General features: G+C 32.4%; 1 protein-coding gene across 2 annotated transcripts in view; it reads right to left on the minus strand.

Moving 5' to 3' along the window:
- Positions 1-10,900: 10,900 nt before the first annotated feature.
- Positions 10,901-19,110, minus strand: part of ROCK1 (Rho associated coiled-coil containing protein kinase 1) — a 130,537-nt gene continuing 122,327 nt past the window's right edge. For both annotated transcript variants that reach the window (XM_016164545.2, XM_036229894.1), the window contains exons 28-33: positions 18,698-18,768; positions 18,412-18,500; positions 15,327-15,405; positions 14,907-15,168; positions 13,713-13,920; positions 10,901-12,525 (exon numbers count right to left, since the gene is read on the minus strand). In XM_016164545.2, coding sequence (XP_016020031.1) covers positions 12,522-12,525; positions 13,713-13,920; positions 14,907-15,168; positions 15,327-15,405; positions 18,412-18,500; positions 18,698-18,768 — 713 coding nt within the window. In that variant the 3' untranslated portion in view covers positions 10,901-12,521. The remainder of the gene's footprint in view (positions 12,526-13,712; positions 13,921-14,906; positions 15,169-15,326; positions 15,406-18,411; positions 18,501-18,697; positions 18,769-19,110) is intronic.

The raw sequence follows: 19,110 nt of genomic DNA on the forward strand, positions 1-19,110 counted from the left end.
GATAATCAAATATTGACTAAGATTGAAGTTAGTACTGTATTAATGCAAAAAAAATCCATAAAATAATTGCTTTTTCTCCAAATTTTTCTAAAACTGTTTGATTAGGTGTCAACTATATTACTTAATAGTAGAAAAACATAGTATAATAAAGGAGCCACATCTAGGAAAGTACAGTAACAGGAAACTACGTGAAGTAATTTTACGTGAAAAGAAGTTATAGTTAAAAGAAGAAATAATAATTTTTTAAAGTGAGGCTGATACTTAGGTGGAAGCTGTGAAATCCTGAGATTTAAAAAATAAGTGGTTATATAAATTCCATTAGAAATTGGAAAAGAGGTTAAAAATATTCTTCAGACAGAAGTAACACCCAAAGCAATTATCATAAATTGTGTTTGTAATTGTGTGTAAAATCTAACTGTAATTATACTTTAAGATTCTAAAAGAACATATTGAGATATGTAATTAATATACCTGAGACTAATAAAGATAGAGATAACTATTTCAAGGGACATTAAAAAAATGAATTACTGATTATGGGTAATTTTATGTGCCATACTCTGAAGTAGGGACTAGACTATACTGAAAAAAAGACTGAGTGAGCTTACAAAGAAAGATGATTTGAAGACAATAATGGAGGCTTTCCTATAATCAAGGCATTTTTGCACAATTAGCATCTGGCAATCTTGAAAAGATACTATGTGAATATTGAAATACAATTAACAGTTGGCTGGGAGTTCTAAATTAGAATCCTAAAAGCAGTAATAATGCAGATAAACCACTCTAAATGTGAAGATCTTCAAAAATTAATGTCTTGTGCATTACTTCCACCTTCCAAATCTCATGTAAATTTCTCTTTTGGGCACCTCTAGTCCAGTATTATACAGGAGATGAGTTACGGAAAAAGTAGTTCCAGTATACCATCTGACAGTACTAAACAGGGAATCCGTTATAATTTTATATATTATAGTTATATTTCCACATCTGTACATATAAACCTATTTCAGTTTCTATCAGGGTTACTGAGAATTTTATATTTCAGTTGTTAACAAATTATTTAAGATGTTTTGGTTTTTAATTTTTTATTACTAGAAAGGTAATATCAATTTTTCCATGACACTCAAAATACAAGAAGAATAACATTTGTTTTTCTGTATACAATAGCATCTATGTCTATATTCCCCTAGTCTCCTGTTTTCCAAAGTAGATAAGACATTTATCATCAGAAGCGAGACCATAGATCCCAGTTTATGCTGGTTGTCTTGGTATAACTAACCTCCTTTCTCTTTCGAAAATATCCCAGCTTGGACAATATATATAATAACTCTATTATCAGTAATCATTTAGGTTTTTTTCCCTATATCCTCTGGAATCCAGGAACTTATCTTCATTCAGGAAAATGAGAGGAATGTGGAATTTATTACATAGTGATTCCCGCTAATACTGCGAATCCTTGTTACCTGGTTTAGACGCTACGAATGAAACCATCCTCAGAGCCTGCACTCTTAATGGCCAGTTCTCCTAGGTGCTCATGCATGCACCCCCATATAATCCTCATACAAGGTCCACATGTGGTTCCGGGCCCTCTATAGTTTCCTTCCCACCCTCCCCACCTTCCTTCTCAATCTTGGCTCTGTTTAGACCAATCCCAGTCTCCCTTAGGAAAACTTCTTTTGCTTTCCTCTTTAGAACCATTCACATGAATTCTCCTTTAGGGATATAGATCACTCAAAATAAAACCTAGGTTGGAGTTATGTTCAGGGGAGGTCCTGAAACATAAATATGATGATGAGAGGACACTAATGTTTTGGTCGTGCATCCTTAGATTGCAATACGTTTCCCTACGCATGTATATCTTGGTGAATATGTGTGAGCATTTCCACGGGATTAATTCATAGAGGTGAAATTCCTTATCAAAAACCATATATATATTTTAAACCACTTTCTTGAGGTATGATTAACATAGAAAAATTTGTTGGTATGTAATGTGTACAACTTAATGAGTGTGGAGATAAGTGTACACACATGAAACCATCACTACAATCAATGCCATGTCATAAATACACCTATCATCTTGAAAAGATTCCTCCTGCCCACTTTATTGTGTATGTCATAAGAATATTTAATATAAGATTCACTGCCATAGCAATTTTTTAAACATGTAAGAGTATTATTTACCATAAGCCCTATGCTGTACAGTAGATCTCTAGGACTTACTCATCTTGAATAAGTGATCCTGGTAACCACCATTCTACTCTCTGCTTCCATGAGTTTGACTATTTTAGATCCCTCATATAAGTGGAATGATATAGTATTTGTTCTTCAGTGTCTGCCTTATATCACCTTTTTTACATTTAGCTTATTTTTCTATATGATTTCTTCCTTCTTCCCTTCCTCTCTTCCACTCTCCCTTTGTTCCTTTTTGTTTTTAACTGCTGATTGGCAGACTTTTTAGAATTTTAACCTTTTGTCTCCTATATTTTTCAAATATTTGCCCCAATGTCATTTATAGTTTAATTTTGGTTTTGGAGTCTTTTATGATATATTACATTTATCAAATGTAGAAATTTTACAACTTTATGTATCAAGGCTGTTAAATGTTACCTTTATGGCAGCGTTGAAAATTCAGATAAGTTTAAACACCAGACAATTAACACAAATAAATGGTCCAGGTAAGGACTGGGTGAACTTAAGCATATGCTCTATGAAAAAATAGTTACAGTCAATTAATGCTGTGTATGATTCAGTGTTACTCCTGAGAGTTACTAGAAATCATGTTTTAATTGAAATATTCCTATTTTAAAAATTAGTAAATAAATAAAGTTTAAAAACATAGCATGAGTCTAATAAAACAATTACGAAGGCTGAACATTACTAAGTTCTCTTGTCCATATAATTTTTCAGTTATTTTAAATATTTTTGGGAAGCAATCATATAATTAGCAAATAATGACAGATTTACTTCTTCCTTTCAATATTTGTAATATTTATTTTTCTTGTTGCATTTGCTAGGATCCTCAGAATAATGTTGTACAGAAGGAATCCTAGTCTTGTTTCTGAGTCTGATGGCTCTTTGTTATGTTTTTTTTCTAGGTCAACTTATTACTTTCATAAAGATGAGTTATTAATTATGTAAATAATTTATAAAAATTATATAATGAAAATAATTGTTGATATGATAGTATGCTATCTTAACTTTTTGAGCATTTGTGATACAAGTGCAGATTAATTTAATAGACTAATTTATGAAACAAGTCAGCTAATGAAAAATACAATCTCAATAAGTACATAATTACAAAGATGTTCCAATTTTTTCTGATATCAGACACACTTTATTGAAAGCCTGTTTGGAATGGATATACCATTAAAATATAAAAGATTTTAATGTATAGTTTGTGTCTGACAATGCTATTTTTACATAAATATATTCTTAGAAAATAAAAAAGTGCAGCTAACTTAAAACCAATTACAATGGATGTGTAAGCTTTACATAAACAAAATGTTTAAATTTTGGAGACAATTGTTATTATAGAAAGTTTTAATGCTATTTCTTGTAATGAAATAAAAACTTAGATTAAAAATACCATAAATAGCAATGATGAATGAAATAAACAAGTTACAGAATATTACACATGAAAAGTATAAAGCCATTTATATAAATGAGAAAGCCATATACGACAACTTTATGCACATATATGAGTATATGCATAATCAGTAAATGGCTAGAATATGAATGAGAATAATATGTATAAAATTAATGAAAGTTATTTTTTGGGGAAAAGAATAGAAATGATATGGAGGCACAAAGAGAGCTTTTATTAAATTTTTAATATTTTATTTTTGTAAAAGCAATTAGAGGCAAATATAAAAACGGCATTCGCTAATTCTGTGGTAGGCACAAAATATATTTTGTATTTTTATTTTTTTCAGAATTAAAAAATATCATTGAAATGAATAAAATAAATGAGCCTTTAGATAGCAGTGTTTAATGAAGTATAGTTATATGGGCAATTAGAATAACAATGTAGTATAATGGGCAGGCCCAGGAACCCTCAAAGAAACAGCAGTATAGATGTTAGCTGTAGTTGACAGAATAAAGTATATGTGATGGAAAAAGCAAATATTAGCTTCTTAGTATTATGAAATAATAAAAATATATAATATGTATCCAACTGAACAATGTCTAGAGATAAGTTTTAACAAATAGTTTCTTTTAAATGACATATCATAAAGGAGAAATGATCTCTAGGGCTTGTAAGGCTAATTCATTTAATATTTCCTTCAAGAAGTATATTCAATAAACTAGAGGTTTTCAATTCATTAAAAAAAAAAAAAAGACACCTGGTATTGTATTTGTGTTACTTTGCATTTGATGAAACATTCCTTTACATCTTGGCCTACTAGAAAGTTTAGAAAACTAATAGGCATTTTTTTTGTAATGTGACAGTGAAATCAAAGTTTTCCCTCCAAAATAATAGGCTAGAATACGTGAAATATACTGGTCTAATAAGGGAAGAATCAGGATTTAATTCGTTACTGATTTCCCTCAAAGGTTAACTTTCATATCCCAGATGGAAAATTGAGATTTCTAGCTGTGTGCCCTAGAATAGATAGTCAAACCTTTTAAATTGTTTCCTCATTTATAAATTAGGAATAGTAATACCTACTTTATAAAGTTGTAGTGAGAATTAAATAAGACACTTTTTTATAAAGCTCAAAGTCATATTTTGACTTTGAAACATTTCTTTGATGTTTTCAAGATCTTGAGGTATCTCATGGTAATAATGATTGCAGTAGAGGAAAAACAGTTGAGTTTTCTTTTCTTTCGGTAGTTATACATTTGATCTAATTTGTTCCTAATCTCAAATGGTCTTTATTGTGGTTAACTGACGTATTTTGAATGAGAGTGGGGTCTGAGTAGAATTAGAAAATGTGTTGCACATATAACAGGACTTACACAGAATCAATGACACCTTCATTGTGTGTAATGAGCAGCAGATCTAAAAAGCATCCATTCAGCCAAAGGAGAAGATCTAAAATATTTCCTTTCACTCAGCTGAACTGATATTACATTTTTGCTATATTTGTAAGTAGTAGACTCTCAGACAATTAGTCTAAGTAAATGTTAGATCCACACTGACAGTGATGCAGGCAAATGAACCATTGTACTCAATTTTATGGCCAAATTATCCTATAGTACCTTTTGTAAACCTACAAGGCACCATGTGTATAGGATTAGACAACATATATTCTATTCGAGAATTCTGAATTATCTATTTCTAAACATTTTCATTTTGTTCCCCTTATATCTCCAATATCTCAATACTTTATGGGAAACAAGATAGCTCAGGAAAAATGTCATATTTTAGTTCTGACAATTCATTAACATTTGATAAAACAGAGGAGATAATTCATCTCTTTGTACTTCAGGCTTTATTGTATGAAGTAGACTTAATATTAGTCTTTCCTCATCCTCACAAAAATCCAAGTTATATACTTTAAAGATAACCCATTAGCACACACTAAACTGTTAACATGGTTATTAAGGAATTGGTAGGGTGGGAGAGGAGGTTAAGAAGGGCAGACTTTATCACATGCACTTTGCAATTATTTTATTGCAATGAACATAGATTTTGCTCAAAAAAGAAAAACATTAAAAGCATAAGAGTTGGGATAAAATATACCTAAAGCACTGAGTCCAGTTTTATGCACACATATTATTCAACTAGTAACTGATTTGTGAAGTGAAAAGTATAAAGAACAATTGTGATTAACATTTATGAGTGTGGATTAAAAAGAAAGCCTAATAAACCTCAGAATAAGACCATTTTAGTAATTATGTGTGAAAAGGCTCTTCTTTAAAGAATTACGCTTAATTAGGCCTTCTTTAAATTTTTCTGAATGTTTTATAATTTTCTTAGTGGATGTCTTACATATCTTTTAGTGGATTTTCTTTACTTTATTGTAAATGGTATCATTAAAAAATTTCACTTTCCAATTGTTACTAATATACAGAAAAATATCATTTCTGTATATTGATTTTGTATCCAGTGACCTTTGAAAATTCACTTAATTCCAACACTTTTAGACTTACGTATGCAATTATGACATTTGCAAATGTCAGTTTTATTTCTGTGCAGTGGCTTATCATACTCAGACTGTAAAACAAAATTGTAAAGATGTTAATTCTCCCCAAGTTGATCTATAGGTTGAATGCAGTCCCAATTAAATCCTAGCATTTTTTGTGTGTGTGAAAATTAATATGTTTTGAAAATGTATGTAGGAATGCAAAAAGCCAAGAAGAGCCAAGTCAATCTGGAAGAACTATAAATTTGAAGGATTTACACTACAGATATAAAGTCCTATTATAAAGCTACAGTAATTAAAACAGTGTGATATTTGCAAGAATAGACAAGTAAATTGGTTACCTGATTTATGATTCAGGAAGCATAGTTTTTAGATAAATCCTGCAGGGCCAATTGGATACTCCTATGGAGAAAAAAAAGCCCTTGACCCCTACTTCACACATATGAATAAATTTCATATGGATTGTAGAACTAAATGTGAAGGTTAAAGCAATAAAGCTTCACGAAACTAACAGAATTATCTTCAAGAAATTAACACAGGAGAATATTCCTGGTGAATAGGCAGATTTCTTAAACAGAACACAAAAGTATTAACTATAAAGGAAAATATCAATTCTACTTAACTAAAATTAACAATTTTTGTTCATTAAATGATATCAGAGTAAAAGAAAATTTAGTAGACATAAAATATGCCATTCACAATTGACTAATTTAAAAATACACTGTCTTTAATTATTCTTCCTAATAGCTGCTAATACAGGCACACCTCATTATACTGTGCTTTGCAGATATTGTGATTTTCACAAATTAAAGATGAGTGACAACCCAGGGTTGAGCAAGTCTATCGATACCATTTTTCCAATAGTATTTGTTCACTTGTGTCTGTGTGTCACATTTTGGTAATTCTCACAATATTTCAAACTTTTTCATTATTATTATATTTGTATGGTGATCTGTGCCAGTGACCTTTGATGTTACTATTATGATGGTTTCAGGGTGCCACAAATTGTACCCATAAAAGATGGTGAACTAAATCGATAAATGTGTTAACTATTCCACCAACTGCCATTCCTCCATCTCTCTTTCTGTCTTGGGCCTATTCCCTGAGACACAAAAACATTGAAATTAGACCAATCAGTAACCTTACAATGGCCTCTAAGTGTTCAAGTGAAAGAGAGCTGCACATCTCTTACTTCTAAAAAGCTAGAAATGGTTAAGTTTAATGAGAAAGACATATTGAAAGCTGAGACAGGCCAAAAGGTAGGTCTCTTGTACCAGTTAGCCAAGTTGTGAAAGCAAAGGAAAAGGTCTTAAAGGAAAAGTGCTACTCCAGAGCACACACAAATAAGTGGAACAGCCTCATTGCTGATACAAAGTTTTAGCAGTCTGGATAGATCAAACCAGCCACAACATTCTCTTAAACCAACATCTAATCCAGAGCAAAGGCCTAGCTCTTTTCAATTCTATGAAGGATGAGAGAGGTGAGGAAGCTACAGAAGAAAAGTTGAAAGCTAGCAGAGTAATTCATATTTAGGGAAAGAAGTTGTCTCCAGAATATAAAAGTGCAAGGTGAAGCAGCAAGTGCTGATGTAGAAGCTCCAAGTGATCCAGAAGGCATGGCTAAGATGGTGGCTACAGTAATCAGATTTCAATGTAGACAAAACAGCTTTTTATTGGAAGATGCCATCTAGGACTTTCCTAGTTAGAGAAATGTCAACGCCAGGCTTCCACACTTCAAAAAAGAGGCTGACTCTCTTGTTGGGGGCTGGTATAGCTGGTGAAGCCAATGCTCATTTACCATTCCAAAAATCCTAGGGCCCTTAAGAATTATACTAAATCTGTCAGTGCTCTCTAAACGGAACAAAGCCTGATGACAACACACCTGTTTAGAACATGGTTTACTGAATATTTTAAGCTCACCTTTGGAATCTATTGTTCAGAAAAAGATTCATTTCAAAATATCACTACTCATTACAAGAGCTCTCTGATGGAGATATACGAGATTAGTGTTTTCGTGCCTGCTGACACACAACATCAATTCTGCAGCCCATGGAACAAGGAGTAGTTTCAACTTTCAAGTCTTATGATTTAAGAAATACATTTTGAAAGACTGTAAAGTTATAGTTGCCAGATAGTGATCTCTACCATGGATCTGGGAAAAATAAATTGAAAACCTTCTAAAAATGATTCACCATTCTAGATGCCATTAAGTACATTTGTGATTCATGGGAAAAGGTCAAATATCAACATTAACAGGATTTTCAAAGTTGATTCCAACCCCAATGGATGACTTTGAGGGGGTCTAGTCTTCAGTGGAAGAAGTAATTGATGATGTAACAGAAATGGCAAGAGAAATAGCATTAGAAGTGGAGCCTAAAGATGTGACCGAATTGCTGTAATCTTATGCCAAAACTTGAATGGAGTTGCTTTTTATGGATGAGCAAAGAAAGTGGTTTCTTGTGATGGCATCTACTCCTGGTAAAGATGCTGATAAGATTGTTTAAATGACAGCAAAGGCTTTAGAATATTACATAAACTTAGTTGATAAAGTAGCTTCTGGGTTTGAAAGGAGTAATCCCAATTTGAAAGAAGTTCTACTGTGAGTAAAATGCTATCAAATAGTACAAGATATAGAAAAATCATTAGTCAAAGGAAGTTCATTGACTTGTCTTATTTTAAGAAATTGCCACATTCCCCCAACCTTCAGCAACCACCATGATTGGTCAGCAGCCATAAACACTGAGGAAAGACCCTCTACCAGCAAAATAATCATGACTTTTTAGTGGCTCAGGTGATGGTTAACATTTTTTAGCAATAACATTTTTAAATTAAGGTATGTACAGTTTTAGACATAACACTACTGTACACTTAATTGACTATATATGGTATAGTATAAATATAACTTTTATATGCTCTGAGAAACCAAAAAAAATAATGTAACTTATTGTGGTGGTCTGGAACTAAACCCACACCACCAAGGTAAGCCTGCAGTTGTGTCTTCTTTCTGACTAGAAAGAATTGTGGAAGTGTTAGAAAGTGAAAAATAAAAACTGGAAACTCAAACTAGGAACCCAGTAAAAACCAACAAACTGATCTTTGATTATTATATGTTATTATAAAATTTCTATTGATAAGAAAATGAGAACATATTTTATCAAGTAGAATTTGATGGTCATGTTTAAATCATTTTTTTTTTTAACTTTAAATGAAGAATGGACAGGTTATTTTGTTTTAAGCTGGAGCTCCAAATGACAAGTGACTCACAGTTGTTTTGAGTCTGTGAATATGACAGTGGCTGTTTTCTTTCTAGATCAGAGTCCCTGGTCTCAGCTCAAGCTTGCAGGTGTGGTGGGTGGGCAGGCTTGATGCTGAATCGCCATTTCACATTCTTAGTTTTCCTGTAGTAAAGTGAACAGAAAGCTAAGAGATACATTTTTTTAGACTTCCTTGCAGCTAGAGCTCTGAACATGATTTAGTTTCAGCCATTTAGATGAACACATAGAAGGCAGAAATGATGAAGACTGTACTAATACTGGCAAGCAGAATCATGAAAGTGATTTTTCTGAAGCAGTGATGAGATCTCAGTGTCCACACACGAAGTTTACAGATGGCAAGAAGAATGGTACAAAGTCGGGGTCCCCAATCCCTGGGCCATGGACTGGTACCAGTCTGTGGTCTGTTAAGAATTGGCCTGCACAGCAAGTGAGCAGCAATTAAGCAAGTGAAGCTTCATCTGTATTTGCAGCCGTTCCCCAGAGCTAGCATCGCCACCTCAGCTCCACTTCAGATCATCGGGCATTAGATTCTCACGGGAGCACTGGTCCCTGGTGCCAAAAAGGTTGTGGACCGCTGGTACAAAGCGTCTAACTTGGTGTAAACTATAGCAGGTATGGAAAAATATTGTAGAGAACCAGCAGTCACGTGGCTCCCTTAAGTGATCCGCACACCACGTTGGTATACTTTGGGATTGAGTGGTTTCCTGAACTTAGAAGAGAAGCAGCTCCTTAGTTGACTTGGTTCTGTAGAGTGGCATCTGGAATCATATCTCGAAGATCTGTCAGTTCTCAACCCTTCTATGCTCAGGTTAATATCTTGCTTAAGAAACAGTCCTTTCTTGCTTAAACTAACAAGAAGTAACTGTTCTCTGCAGTTTATTAGACCTTAATACATTAGACCTTAACACATTAGGTAATGGTGATGGTTCTGAGAAGAGGTTAAGGACACTGTCAAGAAGAGTGAAGAGTTTGAGATTTTATTCTCCTTGCAAGCTACAGGTTAGCCTGTTGCAGTTATGGATCCTGGAAAAAGACGACACTCCTGGATCAGACCCAAATGACTTTACACTAACAGTATAGCAAGCAGCATGAGCTTTGTGTTCTTGTTGGTTCCCCTTGCCCCCTGAGTCCCACTGGTGCAATGGAGAGTGGCCCAGATGGGTGCTTGAGCATACAGTGGATCTGCATCACAACTGATGAACCCCAAGTTCAGGGTACATGACTGAATCTTTTATGAGTTCAAGCAAACCTACCCAACTTTGGCCCTGGCGAGAGCATTATCTTTATTATACTCGACAGTAGATACACCTTCCTTCCTCTCAAGGGAGACACAGAATCTCCAAAGACCGTTCATTATACAAATCTCCTTGGAAAAAGTCTGGAAGAAAGGCTGTCAAAGCCTCTGCTCACAAAGCATGAGAAAAATTGTTTCCCAATAGATATTAGTCAACTTTTCAACAGTACCCATTCTTCTTTTAAAGTCCAAACCAGGTTTTATCTTTTAAAAAGTCACTTTAATCTAATCATGGAATTTAACAAACATTTGTACAGAATCAGAAACTATTTTATAGCATGGTTTCTATTCATTTCAGCCATGAGAAAACACCATAGCAGTCATAATTAAACATATCCATCCATAAATTACTTTTATTTCTCATTAAATGAGCACAAAGTCATTAGCATATTAGTAACAGATATGTTTATTATTACATATCCATCAGTGCGGCTTTCAATACCACTTAAAACATGCATATCATCCTAGAGACGAATCAGTTTTCCAGTGCTTCTTATTTGATACACATTACTGCAAAGCCATTATAAATTACTGAGGAGGTATTTGGTTAAAAAAATAAACAATAAATCATATTGCCCATATCAATCAACTCTTGTTATTAGACAAGAGTTTAACAGTATTTATCTGGTAATTCCTATGTTAACTGGAAAACATCACATATGTGTTGCCATAATTTTCTTTTATATTGGTAATAACCTTCTACATGTTTTGCAGTTTTATAAAGTCATTCATTATTTTATCAGATAGTTTGATGGAAAGATTGTATTCAATTTATGGAAGTCCAACAAACTTCTAAATATTTAAAATTAAACCAATTATCAATGAAAAACCCAATGACACACATAATTTTTTGAAAATATGTTTTTTTGAAACTTCTATATTTAATCATGGCAGTAAAATAATTCTCTCAAATTAAGGCACTAAAAGCTCAATGCAACGTCCATTGAAGTGTTCTAAGAATAATTTACATTTCAAACAGTGCATACATTTCTTATAGGTTTGTTAACTTAATGTCTTTATCACTTAAAACCACAGAGAAATACATTATACAATTACAGAAATGATGTACCCCACAAAATGCTTTTAAACTTGGTTCTTTTGTACAGTTAGTTCCTAATGTCTCTAGTAGTAAATAACTCAATATGGCTTGGCAAAAATGCATAGATTAAATGAAATTTTTTTTTGCCTTCTCCCATTCCCCAATCTACAAACTTGCTGAAAAACATACAGTATTTTGTAAAGCATAATGTAAGATATTTATTCTCCATCAAGTCCACCACGGGCGATCAACAGTAAGGCTTTTAAATTCTACAGTGAGGGCAATGAAGTCAAGTGATGTCACTGCTTTCTTAAAATAGTTTTGTATAGTCTTGCAAGAGCACAAAAACTGAAGTCATTAAAAAAAAATTCAGTTGTCTCATTTTGAGATATCTTCTTTACTCCTTCCATGAGCTGATCTTGATAGTGATGGCCATTCCACTTCAAAGTGAAAGTCCCTTCCTCTCACTCACATGAGGAAACTGTGTTCTATCATGATTGACAGGCATTTTCTTAGAAATTCAAAAAGGCAGCACCTTTTTAAAAAATACATATCTAGCTAAGCTTTCCCCCAATTGTACTTGCATTACACAGTAATAATTAATCTAATCTACCTGTAGGCAAACCCGCAATAAAAAAAACAAAAACAACAACAACAAAAACAAAACCTTGGTGTGCTTTTGTGCTAAAGCAAAGACAGAATAACAGCAATCTTAACCCTGAAGCCTGTGATATTGTGTCAAAGGAACAGCCTGTCTGTTCTGCATGGTTAAAGAAGCCTGCTTTATCACGTAGCATCCCACACGATTCCATAAGGTGCTAGGTCACATGGTTAACTGTTGGGGGTGGGGAGAGAAAAAGAAATTCTAATTTAAGAAATGCACTCAGGTGGAGAGAAAGGTAAATTATATTACCTTTTTATCTAATAATTAACACACAAAATTAAAAAATAAGAAAATGGAAAAATACATTCAGTATTATCTCCTTTTATCTTCTACTCTACTTCAACCATATATATTTTTACAAAGCTATAATAATCCAATTTTAAATAATTTTAGACACAGTCTTTATCATATATAGGAAGGTAGTGATAAAAGATTCTACAGGAAAAAGTCATAAATTAGGCAATAATACACTGGAGTAGTACGGCTGCTGAAGAATACAGAAAGAAAAATGGGTATGACTCTTCCAAGAATTAGACTTCGTTATTGACAAGAAATGGGATGAATTAAAGTTTTAAGCCTGCTCGAAGACTTGGGTGACATTAGCAGAGAGTCAACTAAGTAATAGGTCTTAGCTTCTAGATTCAAATGCCCCTCTTAATATACTGACTAAACTCTAGGGAAAGTTGTTTTTTGGCATAGGAGAAAACACACAGATGAAAATGGGTTCTAATCCTGACTATGCCACTTGTTAGCTGTGTGACCCTGTGCAAGTTGATTAATTCCTTTGAGCCTTGTTTATTCATGTCAAAATGAGAACTTAATGAGATATCATAACCTCTCTTTTAGAAAAGGTTTAATTATGTCCTATAATTGTTTTTTTTTTATAGCATATAAATATTTTTGAAAAAATTCCATCAAAATCAGTTAACCCCTTCCAAAAAAGAATACTTAACTGGGAAATTTATTTGTAATATCATAGTCACTGATAATACCAAATAATTTTGATTAAAAACTATGCCAACATAATTAAAAATAAAAAAATGAACAAAGTTTTATATGAATTATTTACATTTAAAAACAGGTAAAACACATTTTTTTAAAAAACATTAAGGGCTAAATATGTGCCATGTATATCAACCAATAACAAAATACAACATGGACCTAAATATATTTATAAATATTATTAAATTTTAACAGGAATCAGTTAAACTAATTTGTAAAGTCATTTCAAGTCATACATAAATGCCTAGCTACAAATGATGCCCTCTACAGGGAAAGAAATAATCGAATTTCAAATTTTAATAGGTGTTATTTAATCACTTGCACATTATTAAAAAGGTTAACATTTCAATACTTACCTAGTTTTTCCAGATGTATTTTTGACCACTTTCCGGAAAGACTGATTTGCAGTGGATCTTGTAGAAAGTGTTCGAGGGGATGCACGAACAAAGCCAGATGGTGGATTTTTAGGTATCTTCTTTACTAAATGAGTTACCCATTTTTTTTGTTCATCCTGAGAACATGCTAACAACAGCATATCTCTTGCTGATGTTACATCATAACTTACTACATTAAGAAAAAAAGTACAATTAAAGTCATACATCTAAAAAAAGATCTCTTAATGCATATTTTTATAAGTTCTTAAAATTTTAAAAGATTTACTATGCTTAATTAAGCTTGGACTTGATCCCTTTCTTCTAAATTTAAGGCTGAAAATTTAAAAAGAAAACATTACTCATAAACTAATTAGAAAAAGTACTACAAAAAATGTAGAAGTGAAACAAATAACTATATTTTTAGAACACAGATTTCTTACCTTAAAATAGCTATAGCTTTTATTCTTTCCCTCAAGCTACCTTTGCTAAACTAGAAGACATTTTGTCTATGATACGGCATGCTGGTTGAGGCAGTGAAAAACAGATGAAAAGAAACCAAACGATAGGTAAAAACTTAAGAGAGAATATAGTGGAACTCGTCTACAGCTCTTCTCTCCAATTTAGAATACTTTCTCAGTGGCACTTTTTTTTTTTTTTTACAAGGGAGTGATTCTCTTTCAAAGCATTACTGCCATTTGTGACAACATGGATGGACCTCGAGATAATCATGCTAAGCGAAGTAAGCCAGACAGAAAAAGTTGAAAATTACATGATATCACTTATATGTGGAACATGAACCTAAAAGCAACAAATGAACGGGCCAAACAAACCGAGACTCATGGACATGGACTATAGACTAGCAGTTACCAGAGCGTAGTGGGGAGGGGTAGGAGGGAGGTAGATGGGGTAAAGGGAGTCAAATATGTCATGACGAGAAAAAATTTAACTATGGGAGGTGAATACGCAGTGTAAATATATATTTGCCTTACTGTTAAAAAAAAAAAAGATTATGTTCGAAGCTCAAATTGTAAATATAAAATGATAGTTGTATGTTGTTCCACCAATGTCAAATGTTATTTCCTCTAACCTCTTTCCAGCTCAGTACAGAAAACGCTACACTTTTATTGGGATTTAATTCTCTAATTTGTTGTGAGTTGTAAAATTTTCACATCTTACCTTTACATGGGGAAATTAAGTCCTCTTTCTTATCTAAGTGATCTCTGTGGCACTTCACATGGCATCTTCGACATTCTAAGGCAGGAGGTGGCTTAAAAACATGCCAGAGAGGTTTGGCACAGGCCTCACAGTTGGCGGGAAAGTGGTAGAGTGTAGGAATGAACTCGTGGCCTTTGTGATTTTGAAAATTTGTTTTTTCAGCTTGTTGTACTGGTTCCATCTCTACATCTTTTCTACTTTCACCTTCATTTGCATATAGTATCTACATTTAGGAATAGTAAAGAAGAAGATGATAAAGATTTGTATCTGCACATACAAATATTGAATGTATAAAAGCATTGGTGTATATATATTTACTTCACAAAATATACTTAATACTTAGGTAAAAGATCTTCTGAAATTATAATTTCAGATTTTTACCTGGAATATTTTAGGAATTTCTTCAGTTTCAGCTCTGTATACATCTCCTTGGGTTACAGGTCGAACATGAAACAATTTACTAAAATGAAAATATGATATAGGCTATCATAAAAACTCATTTACGGTGAAAGACAGACAAACATTTCTTTGACGATAAATTGGTCATTAGAGAAATGCAAATTAAAATCACAGTTAAGTATCACTATATACTCATTAGAAATTAAAAAATAAAAATACTAATAAGTCAAATGCTGGTGCAGATGAAGAGAAACTAGATCACCCATATAACTGTAGTAGACATGTAAAATTGCGGAGCCACTCTGGAAAACTAAACATACGCTTACCAAATAACCCAGCAACTGTACTCCTGGGTCTTTACTCCAGAGCAATAAAAATTTATATCTATGTGAAAACCTGTACATGAGTGGTCACAGAAGCTTCATTTATAATAGCCCCTAACTGGAAACAACTCGAATGAATGGTTAAACAAACTGTGATATATCCGCACCATGGAATACTACTCAACAATGAAAAGAAACAAACTATAACTTGGATGGATCTCAGAGGCATTACATTGAGTGAAAAAAGTCAATCCCAAAGTTTACACAGTATTTGATTCCATTTATATAATATTCTTGCAAAGAAAAAATTATAGAGATAGAGAACAGATTAGTGGTTGACAGGAATTAGGGAGGGGTGGAGAAAAGGTGCCTCCCGTGGTTATAAAAAAGAGAGTCCTGTGATGGGACTGTTCTATTTTCTGACGTTAGTGATAATCATATGAATCTATTAATGTGATAAGGGCATACAGCTTGAAAAGAAAGAATAAGGCTATTATTATTTGGAGATTACATGATTGTATACCTAGAAAATCCCTATGCAATCCACAAAAACAACAACAACAACAACAAAACAACTATAAAGCTAGTAAGTGAAGAAACAAGATTAGAGGATTAAAGATCAATATATAAAAACAAATATAGCCTTGGAACAACCAGATATTCGTATGGAAAGAAAAAACTAACTTCCAAAGTGACCTTTTACCAAACACAAAAAATAAATTTGAGATCAATCATAATTTAATTATAAAACACAAAATAGAAAGGTTCTTAGAAGAAAACAGAACACTTTTAACAATATTTAGGTAGGCAAAAGTTTCTCAGACAGACTACAAAAGGCAGTAGTTCTTTTTAAAAAAGGCATAAACCAGTCTCTGTAAAAAGTTATCATAAAGAAAATGAATAGGCAAGCCACAGATGGGGAAATATCTGCACTACATATTTCTGACACTAGATTTGTATCCAGAATATATACAAAACTTTTACAAATCAATCTTAAAAAGGTAAGTAATCCAACTAAAAAATGGGTGAGACTTGGAGACACTTAAGGGAAGATAAGATATACAAGTGGCCAATAAACACATAAAAAGATTCTTGGCATCATTAGTCCTGAGGAAAACACAAACTTAAATAATGAGATGGCAAGCATTTCATATTCATCAGAAAAGCAAAAATCAGAAATTCATAACATCAAATGTTGCTGAGGATGTGGAACAACTGAAATTCATATTACTGGTAAGTATAATATGGTATAACCATTTTGAAAACTATTTAGTAGATTTTTTAAAGATTAAATACAGATTTACTCTATGACCCAGGATTCCACTCCTAGATATTTGGCCATGAGAAATAAAAACTTAAGTCGACAAAAGGATGTTCACAGTGTTATTTATAATAGCTCCAAACTGAAAACAACTTAAATGTTTAACAGAAGAATAGAGAAACAAACTGAGATATATTTATTCAATGGAATATTACTCAACACACACACACACACACACACACACACACACACACACACACACACACACACACACCCCCCCCCCCCCCCAGACAACTGATACACATAGCAAAACACTATGTTAAGTCAAAGAAGCCAGACACACTGTAATTCCATTTACATAAAGTTCTACAATAGGCAAAACTAGTCCCGGTGACAGAAATCAGATTTTCTTTTTTGAGAAAGGGCGAAAGTGAGCTTTCTAGGGTGATGGCAAAAAATTTTTTTTTAATCTTGTCTTAAGTAGAGATTACATGGGTGTTTAGAATTGTCAAAAGTCACGTAACAGAACACTTAAGATGTATTCATTTTATTGTATGAACATTTTAATACCTCAATAAAAAGGCAAAATAACAACAACCTCCTATCAATCTAAAAAGTATTTAACTTAGTTGAAAGATGATGTCTCATATTAGTGTTTATGTTTATTATTTTACTTAAGTGATCACTTAAATTTTCACAACTAATGCTTTTTTAAAAAAATTAAGAAATAAAATATCAGTATTCTCTGACATTTGCTCAATTCTTTTTACATTCTAACTATAACTGGCTCTACAATTAATTCTGAAGCAATGGTAATACTTCATTTTAAGTTTGTATTTCTCTTGAATAGCACCCACTACACTTCACTTTGAATTTCTATTTTGTTACATACATTTTATCTTTTCTACTACTAGTCAGTAAGCACCTTAAATACGAGACTGTCTTAATTATCTTTATACAGTCTAAAGCACCTACGATCGTACAGGCAGCAGTGCTTAAAAAATGGTATTTATCAGGGTGATCACTTCGTAAGTTATATAAATGTCTAAACACTATGTTGTATACCTGAAACTAATATAATATTGGATGCCAACTATAATTGAAAAATAAAAAATATTAACATAATAAAGAAATGGTTTTAGAATGAATACAAAGGAAAAAAACCTGACCTATTAAAAAAAGAGACATTTATATTTCTTTTTTTTAAAATGACCACATAATCTAATACACATGAGATGATCTCTGAACTTAAAACCAATAAACATTTGTAATAAAAAATCTGTCTTTAGAATTCATGAATTGAGTATGGAAAGATTTTCCTCACACTTTGCTAAAGTAAGATTTAATATAGTTATTTAAATTGAAGAGAAAGAGAAAAGTAGATAACATCGTTTAAATAAAATATAAACTGAATTCTGAGTCTAAAAATAATTATTGCAAGTTAACACTCAACTGACTTAAAATTCAATCAAAGGCAACTTACTCTATGTCCAACACCATAGATGGATTGGATTGCTCCTTATCTTGTTCATCGTTATAAAATAAAATTTTTTTGCTGCTTACCACAACATACTGAAATGAGAAAAAAGGGAGAAGAGGTTTAAGAGCAATAGTAACTTAATTTGAAGTATAAGCATATTTGCCATTTATATCTAGATTATACTGCATTAATCTAAAATTGATAATAATAGAACAGTTAATACAAATTCTAAGCTTTAAAAGTAAATATATAACAAAATATCAACTAAAAAAAAAGAGACATAGGGTACCTGTTTCTTCCAGCCATATCGTTTTATATTTCCTCTATTTGGTATTGAAAGCCAACCTTCAATTCTTGACTCTAGGAGAAAAATAACATATAGTACTCAGTCTTAAATTGTAACAAAAGAAAAAGCTATTACAAGTTGTCTGACAGCATGCAGCCAGCGACAGGCATTTGGAACACAGCTAAATGAATAAGTGCCATAATTTGTTCTTCCATGCTTTGAATCACACAAATCAACTTTAATGGCCATACAAATTTTGCAGAAAAAAAAAAAAATCCAAGACACTTTCCCATAAAAATTAACATTTAGTATTCAATTATAAAATATGAAGTAACAATAATATCCTTAAGTCAGGCAAGACTGGAATGGACTGCAGCTTAAATGGAATATGGTACAGAAGACTTTAAATATCATTT

The sequence above is a fragment of the Rousettus aegyptiacus genome, unplaced genomic scaffold (assembly GCF_014176215.1).
Source record: "Rousettus aegyptiacus isolate mRouAeg1 unplaced genomic scaffold, mRouAeg1.p scaffold_m13_p_12, whole genome shotgun sequence".
Classification (NCBI taxonomy): domain Eukaryota; kingdom Metazoa; phylum Chordata; class Mammalia; order Chiroptera; family Pteropodidae; genus Rousettus; species Rousettus aegyptiacus.